This window comes from Lasioglossum baleicum, chromosome 10 (assembly GCF_051020765.1).
Source record: "Lasioglossum baleicum chromosome 10, iyLasBale1, whole genome shotgun sequence".
In the NCBI taxonomy this organism is placed as follows: Eukaryota; Metazoa; Arthropoda; class Insecta; order Hymenoptera; family Halictidae; genus Lasioglossum; species Lasioglossum baleicum.
The window spans coordinates 11,588,181-11,615,568 of NC_134938.1; the positions used below are offsets into that span (position 1 = coordinate 11,588,181).

Here is a 27,388-nt window from a genome sequence, read left to right on the forward strand (position 1 = left end):
TTTTCACGGAAAAGCAACGTCGTGATTAACAAGAACGCGTAACCCTCTCGATTAAATTATCGAATCGAAATTATCTGGGTCCAAGGCACATACTTTTATTAATCATCTAAAAAAATTTGCTTAGAAAAATTGTTCGGTATAAAGGGAACCATGGATATCAAGGATAACCATGTACATAAAAGAATTTTCGGAACTGAAATGTGAGAGCGAAACGTGGCGGAATAAATGCGTACAAGAGTTGTAGGAACTGAAAGGGGTAAACTTTACTTTACCGGACTCAAAATTTGTGCCTTTCTCCTATAAATTATGATCGTGGTATGTAATCCAGTAGATTTGTACCCGGGGCGACCGCAGATCGAAGTTTCGATCCTGTAGGATCAATGGTTCAGGAGTTATGCTTGCTTAAAGTTGACCAATCTGCAGTACTTACCTGTCAAAAACACTGCAGATTTCTCAACTTTAAGCAAGCATAACTCCTGAACCATTGATCCTACAGGGTCGAAACTTCGATCTACAACCGCCCCGCGTACAAATCTACTGAATTACATACCACAATCATCATTTATAGGAGAAAGGCACATATTTTGATCCCGGTAAAGGAAAGAGCAGCCACTGAAAGTGTAAAGCAACGCTGCTGGACTGATTGTTTCGCGTTCATCAGGGTAGCATTCTGTTCAGATGGAACGCTATCGATGTCACCATCCGGAAGTCGTCACGGGGAACAACCTATCATCGGGTAAATGTATGAACACGCCACTTCGCGGTGATTACTTTGGGGATTTACAGCTTGCCGCGGTTTCGTTATCGTACGCAGGACTCTTTTTACAGAGAGAGAGTAGGGTTCTGTAATGCATATACCACCACCCTGTCTCCCTTTCACTCTCCCCCCTCCCTCTTTCTCTCTCTCTCACTCTCTCTCTCTCCTCGGCCATTTAAGTGGCTCGCAAACGGAAAGCCTCCCCCTTCGGGATGAAAAAGCCCTCGTGCCGGCTTTTGTAATATTTCACTTCAGCCGGTAGGTTCGTTACGTACACGTGTAATGCCTTCAATACTTCACCGGCGGTCGGCTAAATGATTCTTTTCTCGTGAACGCGTGGACGGGGAGATCCCAGGAATGCCGGGAGATGAAACCACCGTCTAAGGAGTAATTAACGAAAATAACCGCCGATAGGCGATGCTTAATATCTCCCGCGAAAGAACAATTACGCTTGCACCGATGCGTATGCGGCTCCGCATTTTATACAATTTTTCTCATTCGATCGGGAACACAAAATAATTCAGACTTTTATGCGAACACTAGTCCGCAGTAACTGGTACGCAGTAATTGGTAAATGGCGCTTCTTCGTCCACAGTAACTGGTACGTTATGTTCAGACTGCGGATCATCATGTATTTCTAGGAAAATTGAGAAGATGAAATTCGAAATAGTAAGAAAATTTTGAAAATTAAAGATGTCGATATATTTTTTTCCCTTTTTTGAAATCATTCTCAGGAAAGAATTAACATCCGATTTGGTTTCTATCTCTTGCAATCGATGCAGACAATTTTTATTTTGCATCCGCAGTCTAGTTACGTTGTATTTAGTTTCGAGGGCCACCTGCAGCGATGGAGTCCGAATGAGCAAGAGGAAAGACATTAAGAAGACGGGTCTAGGGCCAGCCGCATGCACGTTGGCCAAGAACATGTGGTTTCGACCCAATTTATACGAGATACGTGAGAATTGTGGAAAACAGGGCCGCGTATCTCTTTAGAAATTGGGACCAGTTTAGTAGACGGTCCATTGACCATCCGCGGCTCGGGCCCCACACTACCCCCTTCTGGGGTGTGCGTAATTGCATTCTCTCCCTCATCCGTAAAAAAAGGGCCAGCCGTATGCACACATTAGACCGCGGAGAAATGCGAAAAGCGGGGCCCATTCGTCTCCCTGACAAGGGAAGGACCCCGATTTCGATTTTGACAATTTTTTGTCAGATGATGGTATATGGATCCCTAATTATGTATGCAAAATATTAGCTGCAGTTACTCAATAGTTTCCAAGATATAAACAATTCAAGTTTCATACCTTGTTCGATACGAATAGTGTGAAACTTTAATTGATTATATCTTTAAAACTATTGAGTAACAACACCTAATATTTTGCATACATAATTAGGGATCCATATACCATAATCTCACAAAAAATTATCAAAATCGAAGTCGGACACCTGGGGACCTTCTCTTCTTTTTGTAATTCAGGACACATTCCACCAGAAAACGCTTAGACATATTACAGTTTGCCATCAGTTAGGAATTATATGAAAATAAAGTACGATCGAAGCAGTAATACATCTACCCCATTATGTAACATTGAAATAATTAAATAAATGTAATTTTTTATTTGCATATTTTTTGGTTCGAAGCGTTTTAATCGAATCCAATTGAGGTTGCCAACAGATTTGATTACGAGGCACGGAGTCGGGCCGATCTCGAAGAAATGATCGATTGTGCGAACCATCGAATATGCAGTTCGATGTCAAGGTCACGGGACTTTCGGCAAACAAACGATATCACCGGACGGAACTCTGCGCACGATGACAAATAAACTGCGAGCTGTGCGCCGACAGTTTAATCCGTTTATCCTACAGTTATAAACGATTGAACAGGAGTAATTTCATTCTGCGGTTTTGGCTTTCGCGCCCGACAGCTTCGCGTCCGAACTCTTCCCTGCCTCCCGTGTTTGCTCTCTGTCTGTCTCTCTCTCTCTCTCTCTCTCGCTATCTCTTTCTCTATCCCTCTTTGTTCACACCTATGTCCCTAGCCCCATGAAAATTGCACGAGGAACTTCTGAAAACCGCATATCGAATTTTTTACGTAGCTTCGACGTTTTCGTATCGGTCGAACCGTTTTCGGCCTCCAAAGGAGAAATGGCTTGATGAACACACAACAAACACGTACACCTTGACAGCGCTATATGTAAATAGAAACTGAGCAACCGTGTGTCGTTATTTACAGGTGACTGCCGCTCGAGCGTCGCTGAACCGTTCGGAACAACAGTGCTGCCCGTGAAGATTTGTCCGCCATTTTGGCTCGTAGTCTTTCCATAGTTTTTATTTGAATAAAATTTTTGCCCAACTCTGGTTGCGTACTCGTTGCAACCTGCGGTACGGTAAATAATTCCGCGGATCTCTATGCAAAATAAAAATTGTCTGCAGCCGGTTACGTGGAAATTAGTTTCAAAGTTATACTCAAAGAATGGGCTGCTCTTTACTTTACCGGACTCAAGATTTGTGCCTTTCTCCTATAAATTATGATGTATGTTGTGAGTAATCCAGTAGATTTGTACCCGGAACGGCTGCAGATCGAAGTTTCGATCCTGTAGGATCAATGGTTCAAGAGTTATGCTTGCTTAAAGTTGAGCGATCTGCAGTGTTTTTGACAGGTAAGCCGTCCCGGGTACAAATCTACTGGATTACATACCACAATCGAAATTTATAGGAGAAAGGCATAAATATTGAGTCCGGTAAAGTAAAGTTTACCCAAAGAATGCACTAAACAACAGCAATGTGAGGAAAATTTATACTTATATTGTGCCTTCTCTCAATCGTTTTAGACAAAATGATCAATTTGACGAAACTGAGTGGGGTTAATTTCAAATAATCGAAAAATTGAAAGAAAAAAAATATATTGTTCGTGAATTTTTAAAATTTTTCTCTATATTCTCAATTTTTTTTCCTTTCTGTCATAATTTCAGAACGTTCAAGATTGTGTATATTGAGGTTCTTATATTATTTTCTTCTTTCCTCCGTTCGTAAATAATTGGGATTTTTCTTGATATTAAAAATGGACGGCCGCCCGCTTCTCCACGAAATGGATTGATCAGATATTTCGGTGGATCGCATGAAAAGGAAAGTATAATTTACTTGGGCAAGTTCTCGCAGCCCATTCTCGCGGGGATGGCACGACAGGGCTGTGTGCTCTCGACTCTCATCCACTTTACAGAGCTTCCCATTCTATCCAATCTCGTTGCTTTATCAGTTTCCCATACCCGATCACCGTCTCATGAGCTATACTGTGATCGATATAAGTCTGTCGAGAAGTCGGGCATGACTTCTGAACGCGATTAAGAAAACTCGCTCTTATGTTACGAATGATCCGATAAAATTAAAATGAAAAATGATTACAAGAATCTAAAAGTACCGATTCTTAGAACCTGTTGTTCCACTATTTCTTTGTGACCTCGCCGAACAAAGAGAAGCCTGACATCGCCTTTACCGTCATTTTAATAAGAACAATGCCACAAATAAGTTACTTGAGGTCCCATACAAACATAATGCCCCGCAGTGGAGGGGATAGTCAATTTCCTTAGCTCCTGAAACGCCTGTTTTCTTAGATCGAGGCTTGACAGCAAAAATGGATAGATCTAACCTAAAATAAAAATATTCCGAGAGAGTTTGAAAATAGAAAATACTGATTCACTGAAATACTTAATTGTGAAAAGTAATAATAATTAAAAATTATAAGAATAATTATAAGAAAAAAAAATAGTAATAATTATAGACTGCGGATGTTTATGCTTTTTCCAAATTTTGTAGACAAATTTGAAGAAAGTGGAAAGACATAAAATTCTATCTGTATAAATAAAAATCAAATGCTGTTCGTTGGTAAACGCATCACTTGAGAACGGCTGGACCGATGTGGCTAATTCTTTTTTTAAAATGTTCGTATTAGTCCGAACTAGGTTATAGGATAAGAATTCGGGAAAGAATAGGAAAATTCGGGAGAAACTGAAAGTGCTTTCAGAATCATATTTCAATACAACAAAAAAACGAACGTCGTAGCTTTTAATCAACATTTAAATAGAACGTCGCAGCTTTTAATGAATATTTCAATAGAAATTTACATTATTGACGTCTGTTTGCATTATCGACATTATAAACATTCGCCAGTTAGTTAATTTCGATTACAATTTATTTCGGCGAGCGAGCTACAACTCCCTTCTAGTTTGTAATAAATAATTAAAACAAAATATTTAACAAATAAAAATTGTACAAAATTCTGTCGAATTTTATATGATGATATGATATGATATGATGAGCCTTTATTGATCATTTTCGTAAGCCACAAAAGCATAAAAAGATCCGCAGACTAGTTATAATTAATGCAGACAATGTTTGTTTCGCGGATAAATCCACGCTCTACTAATTCAATCAATCCATCAGATTGCTCCTCAGAGAATTAGCGAGACCGAGGAGTAAGAATCGCGCGCATTCGGCGAATCTATCTGAATGGAGGCAGGAAAGAGAGCTCTCGATGGGGGAGGACCCGTTTCATAGAATTCCACGGGCTTCGAGGATATTGCTGTAGGTAGCTAATCCGTCGTGATCCAAGATTCGCAAAGTTTGCCAATAGGCCTTGCACAGTGGCGAGCGCGTTCGAACGTCACATCGTCGAGGAACCATGTAGAGGGATGGGTCTCTTCGGGCTATCTCTCGTATCTCTTTCTCGCATAATATAAGCCCGGAGACCCGTTCAGGCTTTGTGTACGTGGCCAAGGGTCCTGGATAGCTTTGGATAGGGGCGAGGAAAGAAAGGGGGACACAGAGGAGAGAGAGAGAAGGACCAAAAGATATTTAAGGCGTCTTGCGAAGAAATGAACGGAAACGCACTATACAAAATGAGAAACAGATACCACGGGGGAGAGGAAGATGAGGACAGGCATTTGCAAATAATCACCGAAGAATTTTAACGAACAGCCGAAGAAGTTTATTGAGTGGCGGAGAACCCGAGAAATTATATCGGGCCGTCCTATAAATTCCACAACATTTTTACTGTCGATAATCACGTTTATTGCCTTCTGGTATTCCTCTCTATTGTGTTCCGTTTGTAGTGTGGTTTTCGCAAAAGTAAATGTAGAATTTTCCGTTGGGAGATGCACCACTGGAATTGATTTATAATTGTTTCGAAATCTTGTCTAAAAATCTTTGAATTGCTGAAGAATCGTTTCTTGCGATTCCAGGAAAGAGGATAAAGATGGCGAAAGATCATCGAACAAAATGGAAAATATTTTATCGATTAAAGTTCATTGCTCGAATAAAAAAATGGGAAATTTCACCAGAAATCACTTCCTTGCCAATCCGATATACAATCGATCGCTAAAACGATACTAAAATGTGACCACCGGTGTCTCGCTCGCAATGGTCCACCACGTTACGTCAAGAATCGCTGCCTGGAAAGTAATTAAGACGAGAGGCAACACCGACGGAGACGCAAAAGGAAAACAGCGGAGGAGAGGTGACACGAGCTGATCATACCTCCTGAGAAAGGGTTAGGGCAGCTCGGCAAACACGGGACCAAAAAGATGAAAAAGATAGCATTCGAACCGGGCACAGTAAACCATCGCAAACCGAAGTGCGGTCACAAGCTCGAAAAAAACGGTAACTAAGGGTAAAATGAGTGGAAGGTATAAGACCAAAAGGCAATAAAGGGTGGGCAGAAAAACATGGAAGAAAAAAGCTAGAGAGAGAGAGAGAGAGAGAGAGAGAGGGAGGGAGGAAGGGAAGGGACAAGAGAGTTGGTGGAGAAGTCAAGAAGAGAAAAAGAGAATAGGAGGTCCGCATAATGAAATACGAAAAGCGATGCGAGAAGAGGACCAACAAAAAAGGACCTGGCAAGGTAGGAGGAATCCAAAAGCAGAGGCATGAGTTTGGCCCTGTCAAGAGGGCCGGAGAGGAACCATGAGAGGAGAGAGAAGGGAGAATGGTAAGGCAAGACGGAAGGGACGACGACGAGCGGAGACGACAGGGAACACGGTATGGATGCTAAAGGGAAGCTGATTCCAATATACTAAGAGTCCACGGCCAGTCCCCCGCTGTTTGGCATCGTTGTTGCTTGCCGCCTGTCGCTGGTGTGCTGCTCCACCATTGTTGCTGCCTCTGCTACTCTAACCAACGTGTTCTCTAGCTCCCTTCTTCGACCAGTTCCTCGCACACTTCGCTATCTCCTCTCATTCTTCGTTTGCTACTTCTTCTTCTCTGCATCCCTGCGGAGCGTCCTCTCATTGTGCACGGCAGCCCATTTATTTACGTTCCTGAAACTTTTTAATCTGATGAGATAGCCGCCAGGCTGCTCTCCGTTTCCTTAATTCTGTCGGGCACACTCCACAGCTCCGCCACCAAACACTCGACCACTCCAGACACCGAGGATATTTCTACTAATATCCTGATGGACCGGCAGCAACTTCGATCGCAAGTGGTTGTTTCTCCCGCGCCATATTGGGCCCGTATCTACCGAGGAAACTGCACCTCGTCATTCGCCGTGGCACTTGACCCTTCCAGGAATATTTGTCGAAACAATAGCCCTACTCAAGAACAAGAGCTTACTCGGAATCGATCAAGATTAGCGAGATATACATACACAATAATTTCTAGGAACTCAGTTTTAGTCGAAAGTAGCACGTGGCCCACGTTTAGGCCCGATTTTAGGTACTATACAGAGTGTTCTTGGGTATACATGTTCCTGAGATCATTTGAAGCAACTTTTTCGTTTGCAGAAATGGAGTCCGCGGCTTTGTTCAGGAGTTATTAACGAAAAAACACGGACCAATCAGAACGCGACCTAGACGCGTGTTGGCACAGTTGTGTTTTTCGTTGATAACTCCTTAACGAAGCCGCGGAGAGAATTTTCTCATAGGAAAAAGTTGCTTCAAATCACCCAAGGAACCTTCAAATGATCTCAGGAACCTCCCATTCCGGATGTTGAAGGAATTTTGAGGCACCCTGTATAAGGGCATAGATTCCTCCTATTAATCGGGTCGATTCGAGTGAACACGCGCAGTACGTATCGTTCCACGGGGTCTAATGTTAAATAAGATCCGCGCGGTTTCCGCCGTGTCTGAACGGGCTCTTACCGAACGAAGTTCCAGTCGAACGACTCTCGAGCGTCTCGATTTTATCGCGGAACACCGCTGGCTCGTTTGTTTTCCCGTCGGTTGATTCGCGATGCCTGAACACATCTCCCGATGCTCTTGTTTTCACGCGGCGTTCGGTTTCTTTATCGAGACGACCACGGTTTTATTCATTTACACGGTTGCTCTTCTTCTTCTTCTTCTTCTTCTTCTGGAGAGAGAGAGAGGTGGGCCCCGTTGGATCCGCGCCAGGAATCTCGCGACGGGATTGCGAATCGATTCGATTGGCTTCGCTTCCGAGGTCAGGTGTCCCGGCACCACCGATAACTCTCGCCGTTCCCTCCTTTCAGCGGCTTCCTTTTTCTCCTACCGATAAACGACCCTGATTGATATCCCGAAATCCCGCTCCGCGCACTTAAACCCTCCCGAAACGGGTCAATGAATTTTATTCGCGGTTCACGGAGATGTAGCTAATATCGTCTACAAACAGTATTCATTCGTCTCTTATTCTTGGTATCGAACGTCGGGAAGATACAGCGAGAAAATGCAGCATCGACGTCAGCGAATCGACGAGGCGGAGTCAATTTTATTGGCGTAACTCTTCCATTTTTTATTATTTTTTTGTGAAACTCGTACTGGAATATCCGCGACACTTTCCCGGATCAAATGATTCCCAACACGGCGCGGTTCGGACTCTGTTCGCGCGTGTAATCCACGATAAAGCGGAGCCTCGATTATCCGAACCGGTTGTCTCGATATTAAGGGAGTTCTTCGAGACGATTTTAAAACGTGTTCCAGTAAGAATTTTCAAATGTGCGAGGGCTTGAATTAAAGGTGAAGAACGGCACTTTGTGACGAAGGTACATAGGTTTGAGTAGAACGAAGAGTTATAATCGATTAAGTCATTACATTGTTTGTAGAAGTGCGTATTCCTAGCTATGTATTTTGTTATTAAAAAATACGTTTCTCGTTAATACAACATTAATTTTTATGGAAATTGTTGAGTCTTCCCGCAATGGATGCAATATGTTTATTTCGTAGAAAGTGTCCTACTTATGGAAAATCGTGCAGCGTCCCGGTAACGGCGCTGTTTCCGAACCGTAACGCAATAAGAAGGACGGCGTGCAATCGATCGAAGCTTCGCCGAGCGTTTTCCCCGAGATTTCGCGAGTGTATCGTCGAACTGTGGCGAAAACGGTGCGGCGAAGTTGGCAGGAACGTCGTAACAATGCCGGGCCAGTCGGTCGGTTGGTATGATGTGGGAAATTCCGCGGAAGTTGGCCCGGGCAGAACTCCAAAACTAGCGGCGAAGTTATGAACTATTTCAATGAGTTTACCGGAGTTACTCGTTGGCGGTTAGTTGATTACCCAAGCCCCTCCAATTTGCGAATTTACATTAAACACGAGTGGCCCTGGCTAGCGCGCGAAAACTCCCACGAGCTGTTAAGCCCGCTATCCACTCGCGAATTGCGCAGACCTTTTCCTCAATTTCCTTCCGGAAAAATCCTGGGATCATCTCTCCCAAGGAGGGTTCTCTTCGGGATCTAACAGACGATCTACCTCGCCGAGTATCTCCAAGGATCCTCTTGAAAGTATGCTAAAAGACCGATCCACTTCTCCAAGTTCGAAATTAGAGTGGAGGGCCGACAATGATCATCCTCGACAGTGCTGTCAGGAACAACCGAAATGGATTGTTTTATTCCCCTTCTCCTTTTCCCCTTCGACTATCCCATTCAATAGCGCGTTATAACTAGTTGGGACCTTGGGCAAAGTAGAATATCGGGTCCTCTAACCCCAACTAAATAACTTTACGAGAAAAACGTAGAATTTGGATCTTGGATCTTGGTTTGTGTTTGGGGCCCGTGGCATTTGCCCAAGTTGCCCATTGGGTAACACCATGAGCACAATCCAACGTCCCCCACTAAGACCGTAGACCACGGTGCCCGTGCCGTAAACTGGTCTAATCATCAGAGAGAGGGTAAAATGTATTTCCCTCGATTTTCCCTCTTCTGGCAGCACTGATCCTCGGCGACTGTTACACCGTGCATCCTCTAAGACAGGCCTGGGCGACGCTGGCTCGCGGAACAGATGTTGCAGGAGTAGGAGCAGGAGAAGGCTCCGAGCAGGAGAAGGAGAGAAGCAGACGCATCAGTTCCGCGAGCCATCGTTGCCCAGGCCTGCCCTAAAATGCTAACTCAGGGAACGAGGTATTCCTGCGACCTCCCCAACTCATTTCGAGAAATCTGGTAGACCAATCCAGCTGTTGAAGGACGGTCCATCCGGTGCCGAAAGGAAATTAGAGTGTAGGTTGAAGGTCTGACAATGGTGATCCTCGGTGACTTTTCGCCGAAGAAGGCTCCCTGTGCTTCCTCCGAAGCTGAATCCGTCGCAGAGAGACGGACACAATCGACTTCCTCCGGTTCCATGGGGGTTGGGTCGGCGTCTATAGGGTCGGTTGCGTGTTCGCGGTGGTGGTCGCAGAAGGCGAAGAGGAAGCAAGAGGACTCGTCTCGAAGAAGACAGAGCTAGGCCCCGCAGGCTTGCTTTAATTCGCTGATTAGGCGGGAACGACAAGGAGCGGAAAATAATCGGGCTTTCAGCCGCGGCACTTTTCAATCCTCTTCCTCTCGACGGCGAGTTGTTCCTTTCAGTAGTGCGTCCCGGTGCCGCGGGGTGGTACCAAGGATCCTGAAGAAGTCCCTCTCTCTCTCAATCTCCTCTGCTTCTCCTCCCGGCGTTTTTCCTGCTCCATCGATGTCGTTGCCGGTGGTTCGCGTCAATGTCGTTGTCCTTTTTCTCTTTCGTTTCTTTTTCAAGCCTCTTGCACACGCCGTTGTGTGTCCCATCATCTCATCCCTCTCTCTCTCTCTCTTCATTTCGTTTCTCCCGTCTGTTCCTTGAGCGGGAAACGTCGTGACAACCTCGTTATCGTGAGCTCACGCGGCCCTGTCCCTCCGCTCTCATAATGCCATTCAGCCTGAAATATGAATGTGCTTTTCTAACTAAAGTTTCCGAGCATTCGACGTGCTAATAATGCGACCGTCCTCCGCGGCTCTTTTTTTTCGCGAGCTTCCTACGCTGACTTTCGCTCCCTTCTACTCCTCTACCATTCAGATCATCCTATTACCCCCTTCTTTTTCTCTTCGCCGCGTCGCTTCCTTCTTCGGCTTCTTCTTCTTCTTCTTCTTCATCTTCTATGCGACTCGTACTCGAGATTTTCAGGCTGCGGACCATACGCGGCTGCAATTAATTACTACCGCCGCTGCGGACGCTCCTCGAAACACGGACTCACTTCGAGATCGTCGAACAACCGGTCAGGCGACGAATGTACGAAAGAATAACACTTTTTTTATTCGACGCTTCGTTCTGGAGAAGATTTTGAAAGTCCACGCGACACGCAGGGTGTTAGATAGGCGTGATTGGCAAGTCTGATCATGATCTCGGTAACGAGGCGTGGAATCAACAAATTTCTTCTTTCTTTTGGACGTATTTTTGAAGGTACAAACCACCCTCTGTCGCTTGCAATCTCAATTTTTCTAGAAATAAGAAACCTGATGATTCTCGTCTGAAAGAGTTCGTATTAGATATTCGCAATGTGGCATTCAACAGTGGCTCAACTGGGCATGAAAAGCGACTAATTTATATACAGTGAGTGTAGAAAGTATTCGTACGCCCTTTAAAATAGAATACCTTCTTTATAATTGTACCAAACAACCTGATTTTTTATAATCAGTTAGAAGCATTGATTTATAAAATGATCTGCGAGAAAGATTTTCCAAAAATTATAATTTACGAGGTCAGGTGCAAAAATAAAAGACATTTATGAAAAATATATAATATGTTTTGTAGATCTGTAGTAGTTACACACATGCTGAAAATTTCACAAAAATCGATTAACACACACAAGAGGTACAATCGGTTAAAAATGGTGAAAAATTAATAAGAATGGTTAAAAATTTCTGCTTAAAACCCACAGAATTGTACATCTTCCGATGCGTGTCGTTTCGTCCTGCGTCAACCGATTTCGATGAAATTTCCGGTATGTGTATAACTAACATAGACCCACAAAACAGATATTTTAAATTTCCGTTAAGGGCCCAAATAAAAAGAGTTTTAAGAAATGTTAAAAAAGTGTAACCTTGTAAATTATAACTTTTGGAAAATCCTTTTTGCGTATCATTTCGTAAACCACTGCTCGCGTTTGGTACAATAATAAAAAATGTATTCTTTTTAGAATACTCTTAACACTCACCGTATGTTAACCGGTGGCCGGGTCAATTTTGATTCGGCGCAAAAATCGTGATTATACTCAATCTACGGCGATTGAATCGACTAAAACCGATTTTTCACCGCTCGAACGATTCCAAAACAAGGACTTCCGTCGTTCGGAGGAGCTTGCGCGACCCCGTCCATAGAAAAGCTCTTTCTCGAGGATCTCCCGAACCCGAGGAAACCGAGTTCGCAAGGCGGCTGATCGCCGGACTATTCGGACGGGTCCGATAGCATCGGGCTGGAACTTAAAATTCCCAATGTATCCGAGGTAATCCCGGAAATCGTGGCGGCCGTTGAATACGTCCGTTGCGGGGGCGCGTGTGTATCCGTTGCTTCGATGAAAAGACGGTAGAGCGAGAGAGAGAGAGAGAGAGAGAGAGAGTAGAAAACCAAACGAACGGAACGAAACGAAACGAGCGAGCGAACCTAGGCGAACGAAAGGGGGCAAGAGAGAGAAAATAAAAAAATGTCGACGAGCCACGGCTCGAAAATACCGAGGAGAGCGCGCGCGGCGCGCGTTCTCGATACTTAGAAACGGCCGCTCCTTTGTTTATCCGGGATCAACGGCGAGGAGAGAAAAGCGATGGATGCGCGCAAAAAAGCTCGGGGGTGGCCTGGAGAGAAGAAACCCGGGGAATAGAGAGCAGGAGAAGAACCGCGAGCGAGCGAGCGAGATAGGGACGGAAATAGGAGGGCCAGGAGCGTTGAAAGAGAGACGAAGCGGAGAAATGGCGGCACGAATCCAAGTGCAGAAAATCCTTCTGATCCCTTGGCGGGCCTCTCGCGTGCGCGAGCGCGAGAGAGAGAGAGAGAGAAAGAGAGGGGTTTATGAGAACGTTTTTCCCTCCCCCGCTCTCTCTCTCTCTCTCTCTCTCTCTCTCTCTCTCTCTCTCTCTCTCTCTCTCTCTCTCTCTCTCTCTCTCTCTCTGAACAGGAAACGGGTGAATGGCGTTGGGCGAAGGTGAAGGAATGCGAAGGAGCAAAACTAACCGGGAGAGAGAGGGAGAGAAAGAGAGGAGAGAAGAGGCTAGAGAACCGTAGGCGCCCGTTTCGACGCTGGTAAGCTAATGGTGCCTCGGTGGTTGCGGGTGGCCAATCAGGGGTGAGTTCCATTTAAACCGCGGGCTCAGGGTGCTCAGCCGCGACTGAAAGGCATTTAGCCAATCCAAAAAGCCTCCTCTCTTTCATTAGAAATCTCACTTTGTCTTTCTCTCTCTCTCTCTCTCACCCAGTCGCTAGCAACCCCCAGGTTCTCCAGTGCTCGGAAGGTTTATATTTTAAATGCTAATTGCAAGTTTTTAATGGGCCGTGGCCCGAAGCCTCTTCTCTGCCTCACCGGTATTGTGCTTGTCCTCGAGGTGCCGTTCAAGGATGAAAGAGAAAGTGAGAGAGCCACCGCAGAAGTCGATGTACAGAGAGAGAGAAAGGAAGGAAGAGGATTTGTGAAAAGTTCAAACAGGGCGGGGGGAGGGGGACCAAAGTGAAAAGACGAAGGAGAAGACTGCGATGGGACGAAAGAGCGGCCAAGAGGACGCTTCAGCTCGCGAACGCGCAGCTACCGGGGCAACGCGCGCCGCAGCGTTATTTGTTCCGCCGCCGGGATATAATGAAAAAATTACGGCTTTCGCGGGCCATTGTGTGTATACGCGCCTGCGTTTCGCCTCCCGCGTTCCGCCAGACACACAACGTGCGTGAGTGAACGCGTTCATAATATCCTCTATACCCTCCTCGCCACCGAACCAGACCCGCTCGAATTAACCGCGGCGCGAGCACACGCGTGACGCCCCCCTCCCCGCCACTCTCATCACCGTCGTCCTCCTATACTCTTCATCTCCACCCCATAACCCAACGCCGACGCCAATTACCCGCCCCTTCCGCGCCTTTCTTCTTCGCCTTTCACCGGCCCTGGGATTATATTAATAAATCGAGCGAAAACAATTATCCGCGGACACCCACCACCTTTGAGTACGAGACCGTCTTCCGGTCGCGATGGTCAGAGATTATTTAGGAGATGGGGGTGGGTTTCGGAATTTATTTGCACCCTTACACAGTCACGTTCCCATGAAACAATACGTTGGACGCGAAGTACAGTGTTCCCGCGATTGATGTGACTTTCGGGTATGCGGATGATGTGACTTTTTTTATTTCTGCTACTAGGGGGTTCCCCCTTGAGCGGTCGATCGCGCTACAAAGAAATGAAGGTATTAGGGTGTTTAAATTGGGATTTTATGATATGCGATGTACATATCATTCTCAGGTATGGAATTGCATTAGTACAATACAACAATTTCCCGCTTGGCACCATTGTTTACCCAGGATCGTCGTTTACACTTGTAAAACATACACCCGTAAAGGAACGTAGTACCATTTCGTTCCCTGAGACTCGATACCCCCGAGGTTCTCGCAACAATCGCGGGAACACTGTACTGTTGGATTTTGATGTTTCTTGCAGAGAAGATATTCTGACAATGGAAGGACTCCACTGTCCGACTTCGATTTTGATACATTTTTTGTGAGACGATGGTATATGGATCCCTAAATATGTACGCAAAATATTAGGTGTAGTTACTCAATAGTTTTAAAGATATAAACAATTGAAGTTTCATATCTGTGTATCACGCGACCTGCTTACACGGCTAATGGAAAGGTGTGAAACTTTAATTGTTTATATCTTTAAAACTATTGAGTAACCACACCTAATATTTTCCATACATAATTGGGGATCCATGAACCATCATCTCACAAAAAATTATCAAAATCGAAGTCGGACACTTGGGGTCCTTCCTTGTGAGATTTTTTTATATAAATCACTGTTTTTTATATTTCAACCGACCCAATTTCTCCATGAATGCAGAAAAATCCACGGTCCACTCATTACTGTTGTCAATCACGATTTTCCATAAAATTAAAAATTACTTTCCAAAGAAGATCCACTCTCGATTGCCACATACTGTCTTTGTAATTAGTAGACTGCGGATCTTTATGTATCAACGAAAAAATTGATTGGGTGTAATATAATACAATAATAGATTAGAAAAATTTAAGAACACTGTAACGTTGTTTTTTAATATAAAAAAGTCATCAAGGGATGAAATCAATGTTTATTTCCATCCGCAATCGATGTAGAATATTTTTAATTTGCATCGATTGTGTGGAATGCAGTAGTTCAATAAAAATTTAGTAGTACATAGTAAAATAGTTCAATTAAAATCTATTTTTATTTTCGCACTCCAACAACCATTCGACGAATGAACAGTCCGAGATCGCGATCCTGAAACAATTGACCACCGTGCAACAACTGGACCGACGCGTAAACAACATTTCCAGCTAGACAATAAAATATCCGCTAGCCCGTCTGTTATTTGTAGACGCGCAACAGGATCGGGAAAGTGGCCGAGAATATATCGGGCGCATCAGTTTGGCGCAATAACGCAGCTATTACGCTCGCATAATGTGATCATTTCCTGCACAAAGAAACCACTTCCCCATGTAAATACGGATCTCCGAGCACGCGCACACGTACACCACCCCATAGAAATCAGCTCGGCATCCCCGTGGCCGTATCCGGTGCGCATGAATCATCCATACAGGCTGCAAATGAGCATGTCAACACCCTACTCGATCCTCAAGTAGCTCACTACATGTTTCCCCCCTACGACGTATATACGTACAATATACATCCCCCCTCCCCCCCTCGGAATCATTCTGCCCGCTGATCATATACTGAACTCTTCGGATATTTTCTATCGGTATCTCGGGCGCGAAGAATGAGATTTTCTCGAGGCTGGGTGGAAGAAGGAACCCGGGGTTTCGAGGAGACAAAAAGAGAGGGACGCGTTAATAATTTGCACTCGGACGAGTCCATTGTCCTGCGGCAGGCGCACGCGACCGTTCCAATTATGGCACTCCGGCTTGTCGAGGCTCGAACCGGGTTGCTCTCCACTCTCATCCCCCAGAAGCCAGAGCAGCAGCCCCGTCTTTCTCTCTCTCTCTCTGTCCCTAGTTCTTGCGTCCTCTCTTGCTCATTTCTACGCGGATACCGACCAACCGACGTCGGGCGGGCGGCGGTGGGGGCGGCGGCGGCTGCTGGCTCTCTTCTTTTCACCCCGGAGAATTTTAATTACAATCGCAATTATCCCCCCAAGAAAGTTTTGCCTGAATGCCCGCGGACTAACAATCCGACGACACGTACTACCCCGTCGGTGGAAGGATGATCACCGACGTCGGCGACGACGACGACGACAAATGGCTCCCGGAGACGAGAAAAAGGACGCCTGACGGCCGACGACCATGCTGACGCTGATGTTGCCCCGCTCTCGTGCCATGCGTCCGCGAGTCTAATCCACCGCGTACACCCTCTCTTCCGTTTTTGTTTTTCACCGCCTTCTGTTCGCTTTTTCGAAACCTCATTACCGGTAGACGGAAGCCGGCGAGGACCCCACGAAGAAAGGCGAAGAGGACATTGCCAGCGGCCGACGCAAGCGGAAAGAAACGGTCCCGAGGTCTCGGATCGAGCGTACCCCCGACGTCGATGTCTGAAAAGACTCGAGATATACCGCGCCAACTTCGCGCCCCCGGAAGATCAAGTGCCCGGAAGCGGCGACAACGTGTGCAACAGCCGCGAAACAATTCGAATTTTCAGTTGCGGTGATCGGTTATGATATGCAGAATAACAAATGTTTGCATTCGTCGCAAGACACAGGAGTCAAATGACAATTTCATTCTTCCTTTAATTATCTTGTTGAGGTGGAAGTAATACACTGGTGACCTTGAATCTTTTTAATACCTGTTGTACGTACCCATTTTTGTCATTGATGCATCAAATCCGCAGTCTACTGATCAGTTTTATGCGAGACCGGTATCTGGGTGTTGCTGACATTCTCCCGATTCGAATGAGTACCAACATGACACTGTTTGGTTTTGGTTCGGCCGCGTAATCCACGATAGTTTGTGGAACCTCGATTATGCGAACTGACCGGTGGGGCGAGACCGGTACCTGGTTATTGGTGGCATTCTCCTAATTCGAATGAGTACCAACACGACACTGTTTGGTTTTAGTTTGGCCGCGTAATCCACGATAGTTTGTGGAACCTCGATTATGCGAACTGGCCGGTGGGGCACCAATTTTTGGGCTCAAACATTTAGCTAGCTAGATTAGAGCTGGATTACCTAGCCAGTGATAGATAGAGGTGTGCGAGAACCTGAAATATCGGGTCGGGTCGGGAACACGAAATTTTTTCGAGATCGGGACGGGTACCCGAAAATTTCGAGATTCTCGAATTTATCGGGATTCCCGAAAAATTTCGAGATTCCCGAAAACTTCGAGAACCCAGTAATCATTTATATTCGGTTTAATGAATACATTCATAGTTTCGGATTTTTTATTCTAGATGTTTTCGAAATTGAAAGAATGTTGTCCATCACGAATTCTTTTCAAGAGTGTCTTGTCATATTCTCGAAATTTTTCGGAAAGAAAAAATTCTCGACTCGTCCCGACCATCGGGTTCCCGATATTTCGGGTTCTCGCACACCCCTAGTGATGGAGCAAACAGCCAAGCGACGATTTGCTCGGTTCGGATAACAGAGGTGCCGTTAAATCACCGATTGATACAGGTAAATACGATCAGAATTTTACCGTGTTTGGACTCGTTTTACCGAGAAAAATGCCGCCGATATGCAGCTAACAGTTTCACAGAGGGATGAAATCATTCATTGCGTTCCCCGCAGATTTTCTGGCAAGGAGAAGCTGAGGAATGAACAATCTTCTCGACAAGGCTTGTCAAGACCGAAAGTGGTGTTGCTGGATTTACGAGGCTCCGGCGCAGCCCCGAGATGATCTGATAAGGCTAATAAAGTTAGGTTAAAGAAGCGTTGAGGCCGATATTAAAATCGACGATAAAATCTAGATTTGCTCGGGTCTCATGTACCGGAGAAAATATCCGGCAGAAGCGTAAAGCGAATCGTGATGGCGGTTGGTGTGTGCACCTTGGCCGAGACCTTCGTAAAGCCTTGCGCTTGTTGCCAGAGAGAGTGAGAGAGAGGGGGGGGGAGAGAGGAGGCACGTCACGGTTCGGTAATAATCACGGCGGTAGGTATATACACCTATTGCGAGGCTTTGCGGAGTAATTGAGAAACGTTCTCGTGTTCGAACACGACTTGGCTACCGTTGGCAGGGTCTCGCCACTAATAGGCCAGTTGGCACGCACGCGATTCATTCATAAAATCCGGAGGCGACGGTGCAACGTTCCTCGATCGAATGCACCCGTACCTTCGTCAAGTTCAACGCTAGACTGCCGGTGATTATGCAAAATAAAAATTGTTTCCACCCGCTGCAAGAAAACCTAGAAGGTAAACTTTGCTTTGCCGGATTCAAAATTTCTGCCTTTCTCCTATAAATCATGATGTATTTGGTATGTAATCCAGTAGATTTCTACCCGGCGCGGATGCAGATCGAAGTTTCTATCCTGTAGCATCAATGGTTCAGGAGTTATGCTTGCTTAAAGTTCAGTAATCTGCAGTATTTTTGACAGGTAAGGACGCCGCCATATTGGTTTGTAGCGACGGTCGCGCGCCTCTTACCGAGCAAAATACTTAATTAGTTAGTTGGTGATTAGGTCGGGGGAGGGGGGCAAGGACAACAAACTAATATAGCGGCGCCCTTACTTGTCAAAAACACTGCAGATTGCTCAATTTTAAGCGAGCATAACTCCTGAACCATTGAGTCTACTGGATCGGAACTTCGATCTGCAGTCGCGCCGGGTATGTACAAATCTGTTGGATTACATACCACAATCATAATTTATAGGAGAAAGGCACAAATTTTGAGTCCGGTATAGTAAAGAGCAGCCAAACAAACTTCTAGATTGTTTGCACATTGCATTCGGAGTAATTTTAACTTGAAGATTAAACATTTCTTCCGACCTAGAATATTTCCATTCCCTATAATTTTGAAAGTTTCACGAGTATGAAATTGGTATAATAACTCATGCAATACGTAAATGTTTTTATAGTGGCGCCTCAGAGTCAGCATTCGAGTGCTAAGGGTTAATCTGACGACCTCTAGACAGTGAAAGAGCCGATCCCCGATTGAAATCGAAGGAACATTCCTGGCCACAGGTCCGCGAAATGGGTTTTGCGAGCGAGGAATACAAATCCGCCGAAACAACGCGGCATTGAGGATTGCTCGGACGGAATACAACTTAGGAATGACGCACCGGGCCTGTCCCATCGACAGCGGGCAACGTTTCGGCCACCGCGAACGTAACCGAATCCCTTTCGACAGGACACCGAACACTTCTATTCAAATCAGCTTTCTAAAAATGTCGTTCGATCGAATCGTGCGATGTTTTACATTGGTGTGGGAAGCAGGGAGAACGTAAAAATTAATTTCATCCCTTAACCCCCCGACGTATTTTGACGAGCCAGACTCGTGATGAAGGTTTTTAACAAAGTCTACCAAACATGAATGTTACGTGGTTCATTTTAGACGAGAAAATTTAAATTTTAAAATAGGGGATCATGCCCCACTATTCAGAATATTGTTTACATTATTAAGTAAGTTGGCATCTAATCAATTGCTAAACATTTAAGTATCCTATGAGGTATTATATAAATTTCATATCCATAAAATGAAAAGAGAGAACTGTACAGAAATAAAAAATATATGTGTAAAAAAAAACTAAAAAAACTCCTCCGGTGCGAAGTAGATCAGTGGAGTGGGCATGAATCGGAGTGGGAGCGCTGGCGCGCGGAGTGGGGATCGCTGAACACGATCGCGTACTACCGAGCGTCGCGCGACGCGGTGTGACGGTTAATATTAAAATTTTTTTTCTCCTGAACGCACAGTTCTTTTTTCAATTTGTTTTTTAATATTGCATTGTCATCCAGTTCTCAGCTATGTTTAAAGTTTTAAGTCTCTAGCTCATCAGGAAGTGGTTTAAAATTCGATTACAAGATTTGACGCATACAACAACAACGACAACTCGGCAAGCTAATATAAGCGTGGTAAAAATAGGTCCGCAGTTTCAAGAATTAGACTGTGCTGCGGAGTTAAATCTCAAGAAGAAAGAAATGCCAGCTCGGAACAGGATTGCTGCCGGGGAGCAGTTCGATTAGCGATGATCGGTGATTCTCGGAGGAAAATCCGTACCCCCCCGAGCATGATCTCGTTGTTCTCTTCGGGGTGGTCGTCCTCGGAGGAGCAGCTCTCGGTGGCTGGGATGAGAGGAGAGGCGAAAAGCGAGAAAGAGCGACGACGATCCTACTAAGTGGTACACGACCACTTTATAAGTGATGTGCTAACGAAGTGTGTAACAGGCGGTAAATAAGGAACCTATAATTACGGGCGGCGTGCCGCGAACGCGGAGTGGGCCACCCACGAGTCCCAACAACCGGCGGCTTCTTCCACACACACATATACATCGTTCCTGCCTTCTTCATCGTCATCACGCGAGAGATCGGCAACAAGAGAGGTGAAAAGCAGTCTCCGGGGATGCACAACTGGGTCAACCCAGTTCGGAACCCGGGCAGACCGGTAGCCGAGTAAAAACGAACGCGTATATGGAGAGAATCTCGTGTTCTTGCCCCGATACCCTAACTGCCACCCTGTCGTCGCGCTTTTACCTCGCGGGACCCCGGAGAATTTTCAGGAACGTTTATCCCGTTCCTGGAACCGCTACGAATAGAATTTCGCCCGCTGTTTCGCCGCAATTTGCCTGCCATTTTCAGAGCTCGGAACGGCGAGCTCTTCCTTAATGAGGAGGACGTCTTTCCGATTTGATTGGGACTGTTCTGGAAATAGCATAAGCCGGTACTGCATGAACTCTGATTGATCTGTTTGGAAATGATTCTCGGAAGAGCACGGAGTGCTGTTTAGAATTTTAACCATCGCAAGGTAATGTGGGGTCTCGGAGATCCCAGCTTCAGACTTTTCCAAAGGATTTTTATATTTTATAAATTAATTAAAAACGAGGCTATTTATATGAAATTCATTTGTCGGAGTCTAAGAGACCCAACCTTATTATTTATGTGTTATTAGACCTCCCCCCTTTGCGAGGGTTAATAAGCTGATTCACGAATTCTTTTGATCTGTCTATCGAATTGCATCTACTCGTTTCTATCATAAATCCACAATGACAGCAGATTTTGTACGTAATGAAATTTTTTATTTGAATACCGTAATAGAAATGACGAAGCAATTTAAATAAATTCGCAAACAATGTCCCAAAATTCCTTCAACAGCCGGATATGGGAGGTTCCTGAGATCATTTGAAGCAACATTTTCCTTTGTAAAAATCGCGTCCGCGGCTTCGTTAAGTAGTTATCAACGAAAAACACGACTGTGCCAACACGCGTCTAGGTCGCGCTCTGATTGGTCCGTGTTTTCCGTTGATAACTCCTTAAGAAAGCCGCGGACACCATTTTTGCAAAGGGAAATGTTGCTTCAAATGATCTCAGGAACCTCCCATTTCCGGATGCTGAAGGAAGTTTGAGACACCCTGTATTATCACTAACCAAGGTCGATTTTATTTAAATGCTTCGTCATTCCTCATTATGGTATTAAAATAAAAAGTTTCATTAACATTTGCAACCTATTCAAATGATCATTTGATTGATATTGATACAGAGGAATTTTTATTTTGCCAATTTCTGCCAAGTTGATAGATCTTTTGAGGTGACTCTCAGTACACCTTGGTGTTTGGATAGTGGAAACACGAATCGCGGGTCGTTTCCATCAGAGTTTAAGTGGCTGAAGAGGGCACACGACGCGTCCGCCATGGAAGGGGTTGGTTTTTCTGGGCGATGCCAATCGGCAGACCCTGGGGAGCCATAAAATTTCTTTCCTCGCCTCCTGTGTCCCGGCCTGACTTGTTCTCACGCAACTCGAGCAACGCGGGCTTCTTGCCTGCCGGTGATCACGAAGAAGGGAAACGTTCGTGGCTGACGAACAACGCTTTTTACCCCGGCGAACGAGTATACTTGTACGGTATGCCACGCGTTACACGCCTCCATACCAGGAAGAACAACGAGCGACCTGTTCCCTATGGTCGTCGCCGATCGCGTCCAACACCGACCAAACATTCTCAACTTATTCCTTCAGTCTCAACCGATTGTGAACATGAAAATTCAACGAAATAATTTCATTTCGGTTGAACACATTTGACGATGTCACAAAAAATATAGTGGAACTACGCGATCTAAGAAACAGAACGGACCCGATGGTTTTTCTGAAATCAAGATTTGAATAGCCTACTTCCGTGCTGTAAAATTATTGAAAATACATTCCGGCCTTCTACTTGTGTTGCCAGTCGGACAAAGAGAAAAACAATTTCAGTTAGTCACAGTCGACGAGGTTACAAATACGCGATCTAAGAAACAAAACGGACCCGATGGTTTTTCTTAAATCACTACAATTGTAAAACGATTGAAAATGCATTCCTATCTTCTAATTTTCGAATCTTACTTGTATCACCAGTCGGACTCAACAACCACAAGCAAACTCGAAGAACTGAAGAACGTTCTCACAGTATTTCCGGATTGTTCGAGTCATTAACAGAGGGAATAGGCTCCAGTTAGACTCCTGTTTCTCACGAATGACTTTAACTTTGCATAAAGACGTGCATACCACAAGGCTATAGAAACACGGCTCCTCAATTAAAGTTCTTTCAGCAAATCGAGCAAACAATTAAAAGGAACTTTTCAAGCAAGTTGTTTCTGTTAAGATCGCATGAAGTCCACGGTTCACCGATGACGCATACGTGCGCGATCTGGCGTATGGGTACGAGAAGGAAGTACGATCGACTAACTGAACGGCAACAGGATCGACGACAAGGCGTAAAAGACGTCGGTGTAAATGCTTGGAAACGATCTAGCGTCCTTGCAAGCGGAAAATTGCGGCGCCGCGGAGCGCCAGACACCGCTCATTAGCTCATTATCGTGCTGGCGGCACAGCTACTAGTGCTGCATCCTCTCTTTCTCTCCCCCACTGTCTGTTTCGGTCTTCCTCTGCCACACTAATCGCGAATCGCGACTAGTTGCGTGCGTCCTTCCTGCGCTGTCTCTCGGTACGCCCCCGTCGCTTCACGCAGGCGTCGCATAGGTGTATCGGTTACTGCGTGCCGGCGTTTATTTCGTTCACGTACGCCATGCCACGTGGACTGGACACCACTAGGAGACTCGGATACGCGAAAAATTAGCATTTCATATAGATAAATTATAAAATTACTTCTCCGACTTCACAATTTTAATAGCGAAAATAATCACAGGTGCTCTTCAGGTATCGGGGGATATGTGTTATAAATCCCAATGGGAAAGACTCGACCGCTTTCCCGGAAAACTTTTTTCAATATTGGGAAATTGAGAAATTCCACACTCGAATCCAGTCTACCTATTAAAACGTACTCCACAAAAAAATATATAGCTCCCATAATATTTATTATTTTTACTTGAAAAAAATCAAAGATGTACTTCAGATATTGGGGAATACTTGTCAAAAATCCCGACGTGAAAGACTCGATACTTTTTCTGGAAAAAATTTCTATATTCGACACTCGAAACCTGACTACCCCCTCTCTAAATCGTGACCTAAAAAAAAATATTATAACTCACGTAATTTTTATTACCTTTACTTGAAAAAAATCACAGATGTACTTCAGATATTGGGGAATACTTGTAAAAAATCCCAATGTAGAAGGTTCGATACTTCTTCTGAACAAAATGTCTAAATTCGACACTCAACACCTGAATACACCCTAAATCGTGACCTACAAAAAAAATATATAGCTCGCGTAATGTTTATTATTTTTACTTGAAGAAAAATGACAGATGTACTTCAGATGTCGGTGAATATGCTTTTCAGAATTTTAATGAAATTCCTACTATTTTCAGAATTTCTATTGCATTATTAATCACCCAGCTTGGACTGTCGCCTTACCTTCCCAGAAAATAGGTGATCAACGACCTCAATGACCTTAATAGATCTCTTTCTCCATTTTTCGATGCGGGTCCAAATTCACCGAGAGGGTCCCAGAAAATCTAAGATTAGAAACACTGTTCCTTCCTTTCTCGTGGAACAGCTCTCTCTCTCTCTTGAATGAAGTGTGAATTATTGGGTCCCCGAGAATGTGAGCAAACTGGTATTTCCTGGTTCCCCTTTGAAATTAATGGGGCCCAAATTGCTGGTGGCCTACTATAGTCTATAGGGGCGGACTGTCTTCTTGTCCCTCCTCCAATGGAGAAAATAGTATCCTATTTCTAACTTTGGAGATTGACCATGAATCACGGAAAAGGATTCAGAAACTAGATATTAGTAGTAAATTATGCTCTTTCTGGGAACTTGACCGGAGTCACCAGATTAGGTGTCCCCACTCTATCTCCCCATTCCCACCACGACCCGGTCACGTGACGCGATCCGTCTCTGTCACAGTGTCACGTGACTGACACGGTATCTCGAGACGAAAAGAATATCTCCTAACTTTTAACACTGAACCTACCACGGTTAAATGACCAATTTTATATTTCCCATAGAAATCCATTTATGGAAAAGAATGGAATAAATTTATTTGTCCAAGCATCTATTATATTGAAAATTGCAGACAATCTTAATAAATTTAATGTTGCCATTTTTCTAAGGCAATATTTACCAGATACTTTTGATGCTTGGTGGGTTTAGTGTTAAACAAATTTAAATTTAATGGTTCAAGTCTAATAAAAACTGTCGTTTGCAGTAGTAAATATCTATTTTGCATTAAAGCAGTTCTTTCATCAACTAAAAATTTATCTATGTTAGAGTCACATAAAATTCTGTAATTCTGTTTTCGCTTATATCTCGGAAACTATGTGTCCTATCGATAAGACCATTCTATACAAAATTAAAGCCGACAAAATGTGCCATCAGATTGACTCCATTCAGTTTTTCCCTATCTCGCATAGTTTCCGAGATATCCGTGCTCAAAGTTCACTAATTGTGAAAAAGAAATTTTTGCCTCACGTTTTTTTCTTTATTCGACCAGCTAACTCTTCAGCACAATTAGTGCACTTTGAGCGCGGATATCTCGGAAACTATGCGAGATAGCGAAAAACTGAATCGAATCAATCTTGTGGCACATTTTGTCAGCTTTAATTTTGTATAGAATGGTCTTATCGCTATGACGCATAGTTTCCGAGATATAAGCGGAAAAGTCTCCTCCTAACTAGTCCAAACAAAGACCCAAAGTTAAAAATTGTGTTCCTTCCATTTCCTTGTACAACTTTTCGTTGATTGGACTATAAGGCGCTCGGACATTTCCTTTCTGATATTTCCAATTTTCGATCTAGTTCGAAATGCGGCGAAAACAATTTTTCCGTTGCACAAGGCCGGCAATTGTAAGAAAAACGTTGCCGAATACGGTTGACAGGCGAATATTCGAGAGGGAGCATTGCCCGTGGGCTGATAACGTTAAATCAACGAGCGTTCCGCTGGCATCGGTCTCGGGCCGGGCAGCGGGCTCGCAATTTCCCGCCGCGAAATCACCGTGAAAATCGAAACGCGGCTGGTCGCGGGTCGTGAACCCACGGTGAATTACCTTAATAGTAGAAACCACGCTCGAAAGTCGACGTGTTAATCCGGTTGCTTTGACCCGTTGCTTCGGGGCAGGGCGGGGATGGAGGTGCCATAGTTCTCTGTATCCCAGATAGCTTGGGTTCAACGATATTAATCGCGGCGCCGGGTCGCCATTCAGGCCTGGTCGCCGCTTGGAATTTGTATATTAAGCGGGTAAAGCCGGATTTATCGACTCTTATTCGTGGCCCCCGATATCCACGCGGGACGAGTCGACGGCTCGCTGATACCGCGTTTTACGGCGCGTTCGGGACCCACGTGTGTGTGCAAATAAAACTATGCCGTGGCCGCCCGTTGAATGCGACCCTTCCATCGCGGACGTATGAATTACTTACGTGGCTACCTGGCCTCGAGTTTCGTTCAGATAATATTTTCGGACTCACCTGAAAGCAGACGAAAGCCAACGTTAGAACCGCGCGACGCTGAAAATGTTGGTGAATAGGGTTCGTGATTAGGTCTCCTCCCGTGGCATGCGGACGAGAGAGACACTTTCTACTTTGGAAATGAAAGATGGGGCCACCACTTTCTTATTAAAAACAGATACGACGCTATCTGGTTGGATAGATCCTACCATATGTCGTTTTGAGTCGGACATTTTATTTAATTCTGGCTTTGTTTGCAATTTATCTTCAATGTAAGTTTCATCAGCACCTGCGCGACTCTTCTCCGGTTAAAATGATACCCCACACGATGCATTTTGGATGATGGTTGCCTCTGCGCAATCCACGATTTAGTAGAACCTCCGTTATCCGAATGCTTGCTTGGAGGATGAGGATCGCAATTTATAATTGTAGAATAAATAGATGAGTTTCAGGTTCCAGAAATAAACCAATGAATTGTCTGTTTGGGGCAGGACTCGTCCCGGACCAGTTAGGGCAACGATAGCCAAAGGGGAGTCATCTTCGAGAGTCTCGCGTGCTCGAAGCTTACATAACACGCGTGTGCAGACGGGGGGTGAGTTTCCGATTATTTACCCGGCTGCAATACTATCTATATCCGTGGCCCGATCCTATGTTTACCGTTCCCATGTTGACAGGCGTCCTACGCTCGGACTAAGCACGATGAACCGTTTATATTTGCCCACGTATGGGCCGGTTTACACTGCACCATGCGAGAGCTACTACCGTGTTGCCCCGTGTATCCATAAAGCTGTCATCCCCCGTGTCCCACCGCCGAACAAAATGTTCCGGGGGCAAGTGCTCGGCGAGAGATTAATTGGCTGGATCATTAGCCGATCAACCAATCGTGCTGCTAGCCTACCCTCAAAGAACTACCGAGGCACATTCTACGAACTCCTCCACTCTTCGACTCATTCTCAGTCTAATACTGAAGTTGAAGTAGAATTTGTGCATCAGCATGCCAGGAAAAGAGGGCTTTGCAAATTCTTTTTCAAAGTATGGATGATGGTGTGAAAATGTTGTTTACGTCTTAGAAAAATTGTCCTTGACCTTGAACTTCAAGGTGACATTTTGTTTTCCCTGTAAAAAATATTTTCTTTTCGCATAGAGATATCCACAGTTATAATCAATATTTCTAGACTAGCAAAAATATTACGCGTTGATATTTTCAGGTAAATTTCTCCGCGAACAAGAACGACACGTACACGATGATTACGAATCGCAGTTCCAGGGACCGAAG

General features: G+C 44.8%; 1 protein-coding gene across 2 annotated transcripts in view; it reads right to left on the minus strand.

Annotated features, from left to right (window-relative positions):
- LOC143212539 (protein pangolin, isoforms A/H/I/S) overlaps window positions 1-27,388 on the minus strand; it is a 211,524-nt gene that overhangs the window by 21,047 nt on the left and 163,089 nt on the right. The window contains exon 4 of one of the 2 annotated variants that reach the window (XM_076431444.1): window positions 448-26,133. The exons of the other annotated variant lie outside the window; for it this stretch is intronic. Coding sequence (XP_076287559.1) covers window positions 25,987-26,133 — 147 coding nt within the window. The 3' untranslated portion in view covers window positions 448-25,986. Of the gene's footprint in view, window positions 1-447; window positions 26,134-27,388 lie in introns of those variants that run through there. 2 annotated transcript variants of the gene reach the window in all.